Below are 2,997 nucleotides of genomic sequence, written 5' to 3'. Positions count from 1 at the left end.
AGTTTAACTGCTCTGTTTACTTATCTTTGTCCTGCTGACAGTTCCTCGGGGGGGGGGGGGGGGGGGGGGGGGGGGGGGGAGCTATTCCAGCTTCCAGGCATAACCTTCCTTGATGATGGTCATGACATTTGAGTGAGGATCGGGGGACCTAGCTTAAGAACCTTTGGCCACTTCCTTTGAATCTTGTATGAAGAAATGTCATTTGAAAATAATGCATATCCTTTCTAGATATCTATGTCTTTCTATGGTCAAGGTATAGATGTTATAGCATAGTATGTGTTATAGCATTATAGAAGACAGAATAATTCTTGCCCTGAATGACCTCTGTTTATTTTCATGAACCTTGGAAAGTCCCTTCCCCAAATGAGCAAAGCCTTTTCACGGAGTCTCTCTTATGGCTAAAATAAAACAGGAGCTAATGTTTTAGCAATCCCCAGCAAACAGGTGGGGTTCCATTTGCAGCAGTTTGCCTGCGGGCCTAAGTAGGCCATTTTGATGTGCAGATGCAATTTTGACCCTCTTGGAGGTTAATGCCCTACCCAGTTTAACTGCTCTGTTTACTTATCTTTGTCCTGCTGACAGTTCCTCACAGGGCTCTAAATTTCCTTTGGCTTTCCCATCTACTGAATTCATGACTTACCCTTCCCTCCTTTAAAGAAATAGGCCAGGGATTATTTTAGATTTCAGTTTCCCAGCCACAAGCACATAATTTTTAATTTAGTCACTGCAGACCAAGGACTGCTTTAAGTTATGTGGGTGCTCCCAAGAAGCTTACACTTCAGCATCTTTCTGGATACAATTGTATAAAACTTGAACAACAATCACTTGGGTCTCCGTATTGATTTTTATCACAGCAGGGTTGTTCTGGGTTTACAATCCTGCTGCATAGAACAAAATCCACAATAATCAGGGAATTTACAGCACAAAGTAGACATCAGAATAATGCTTAACAATACAATGTTATAATAACCATCCTGATCTCTCCTGGCCACCTCCCACTCTCTGGTTCTATTGCCTTATTTTCCAAGGAAGATAAAGAATTGGAAATGAACCTTACAGCTTGTTCAGATTAGGCCATAGTGCTGGTTGGATGGATTTTTTTGGTCTTATTTTTCCTTAGTGGGGCTTATAAACAAACAAAAAAGAATTCATGGATTACTAGTTTAAAGAGTGCCAGGTGCAGTTAAACAGACTTTGGACTTAGTTTTATGGTTTAAGATGAGTATGTAATTAATAGCCTCCATGTGGCTGTAATTATAAAAATGAGTCTTTTTAAGAATGAAGAAAAGCAGAATGCTATTAAATCCATTTTGGCTGTTCAGAAATTTTTCACAAAATATTTCACTGCAGGCATCTCCATGCATGTGCACATGTTTTGAAAGCAAGAAAAGGCTTGCCAAGTAAAACTTCCAAAATGTATTTTTTAAATGCTATGCAAATATTTTAGAGTAAGGATAATGCTAAAAAGCAATTTGAGGGGCTTGGTCAAAAAAATATTTCATCCCAAATTCAGTTTTCCTCTCACATCCAACTACAAGGTAAGAACAGAGGCTCCCAGCCTCACAGAGGCGAGCCTGCCACACAATAAGATAGTGGACCTAAGGTTCTAAGCTTTTCCACACCTTTTTTGGTGAAGAAAAAGACTATCAGGTATTACCAAAATAGATCATTAAAATCCATAGAACTCTCTGTAGCTAGGAAAGGGTGTTTAAAAACAGCTCAAGGCAGGAGGGTCTGAACCAATATATTGAAGAAGAGACCAACCAAGGGATAGGCCTTCTGCTAGTGTTGGAGCCTATCAGAGTACATTGCCAAGTCTCCCCTCTCACTGATCTAGGTGCACCATTTAGCTGTTTGGGTAGAAGAACAGAGAGAGCACTTTTACTTTGGGGCATTTGCACCGAAGTATAGAATCTTCTAGGAATGGGCCCCTCAGACTGAGGCAGATTATATTTAATCCTGAAGTTGCTGATGATCTTGCCAACTGGAATGTTGGGTTGACTTCACTTGCTGGATATTATTATGCTGGTAATTGAGGTTTTCCTTCCCCAGAGCATGCTTTGAGAAGGTGCCTGTCAACCCAAGAAGCTGGCAGGAGGATTAAGGAGCAGGGCCTCCCCAGGAAGGTTAAACTAAAGTATGGAGTCAACAGAAGAGCAGTGAGATGCAGACACGCATGCTTGAGAGGCAGAAGGATAGTTTCTGAACCAGTTCCAGCAAAAGTGCCATTTTGAGGACTCAGCAGCCTATACAAAAATATACAGCTTTCCTTCCAAAGAGTGTGCCATGCTGGGTCTCATGATACCACCCCAGGCTGAAGGGAGACTTTCACATGTGCCCCCTGGTTTATATACTGCACACCAAAGGGTTACTGTCACCACCAAGGCCCAGAAGATGCAAACTGAACTTTGGTTTGTCCAGGAGCAGAAGAGCTTACATAAGCAAGTGACTGAAGCCAAAATCTCTCACATGAAGTTGGTTTTCACTCTTACTGGGCACTGAGATTAAGGAAAAGCAGGCACCATCTGTTTGCCACCGCTGAGCAGTTCTGGGAGGGGGGTTTATAAGACAATGCCATGTAAATGAAATCCATACTTCTTGTTCACATCTTACTTGCAGAGCGGCAAATGGAAGAAGAACTCAAGGTGTGTCATTGGCCTTCGGAGTTGTCCGTGATTCACTATGTCCCTTTCCAGGGGGCAGGATCTTTCCAGTTCCCCCTCCTCTTCTCACATGCTCACTATTTGGATGCAGACAGGTTTTTCCTCTTGGCAGATGACCAGGGAATCTCTGGCAGTGGCTGCTCTGATGTAGTCATTGCATGATCTATGGGGCAGCACCAAGAGTGACCACTTCCTCTCACATCACACATAGTCCTCACTCAGAAGACAGGGATCTGGTCCCTCCGGACAACATCCAGGTCATCATCTAAAGTTAACAATACCTGAAATGAGAGAGAGAGAGAGAGAGAGAGAGAGAGAGAGAGAGAGAGAGAGA

The 2,997-nt window shown here is 42.7% G+C and overlaps 1 protein-coding gene across 6 annotated transcripts in view; it reads right to left on the bottom strand.

Annotated features, from left to right (window-relative positions):
- Positions 1 to 305: 305 nt before the first annotated feature.
- The window catches only part of SIDT1 (SID1 transmembrane family member 1), a 171,126-nt gene continuing 168,434 nt past the window's right edge, over positions 306 to 2,997 (bottom strand). For all 6 annotated transcript variants that reach the window (XM_069069883.1, XM_069069884.1, XM_069069886.1 and 3 more), the window contains one exon: positions 306 to 2,944. In XM_069069883.1, coding sequence (XP_068925984.1) covers positions 2,882 to 2,944 — 63 coding nt within the window. In that variant the 3' untranslated portion in view covers positions 306 to 2,881. The remainder of the gene's footprint in view (positions 2,945 to 2,997) is intronic.

Source organism: Petaurus breviceps, unplaced genomic scaffold (genome assembly GCF_028583685.1).
Source record: "Petaurus breviceps papuanus isolate PSGF00001 unplaced genomic scaffold, PetGlider_PUasm1.0 90792, whole genome shotgun sequence".
Taxonomy (NCBI): Eukaryota; Metazoa; Chordata; class Mammalia; order Diprotodontia; family Petauridae; genus Petaurus; species Petaurus breviceps.
The sequence above is the reverse complement of the archived record's forward strand: the minus strand, read 5'-3'. Positions and strand labels throughout refer to the sequence as shown.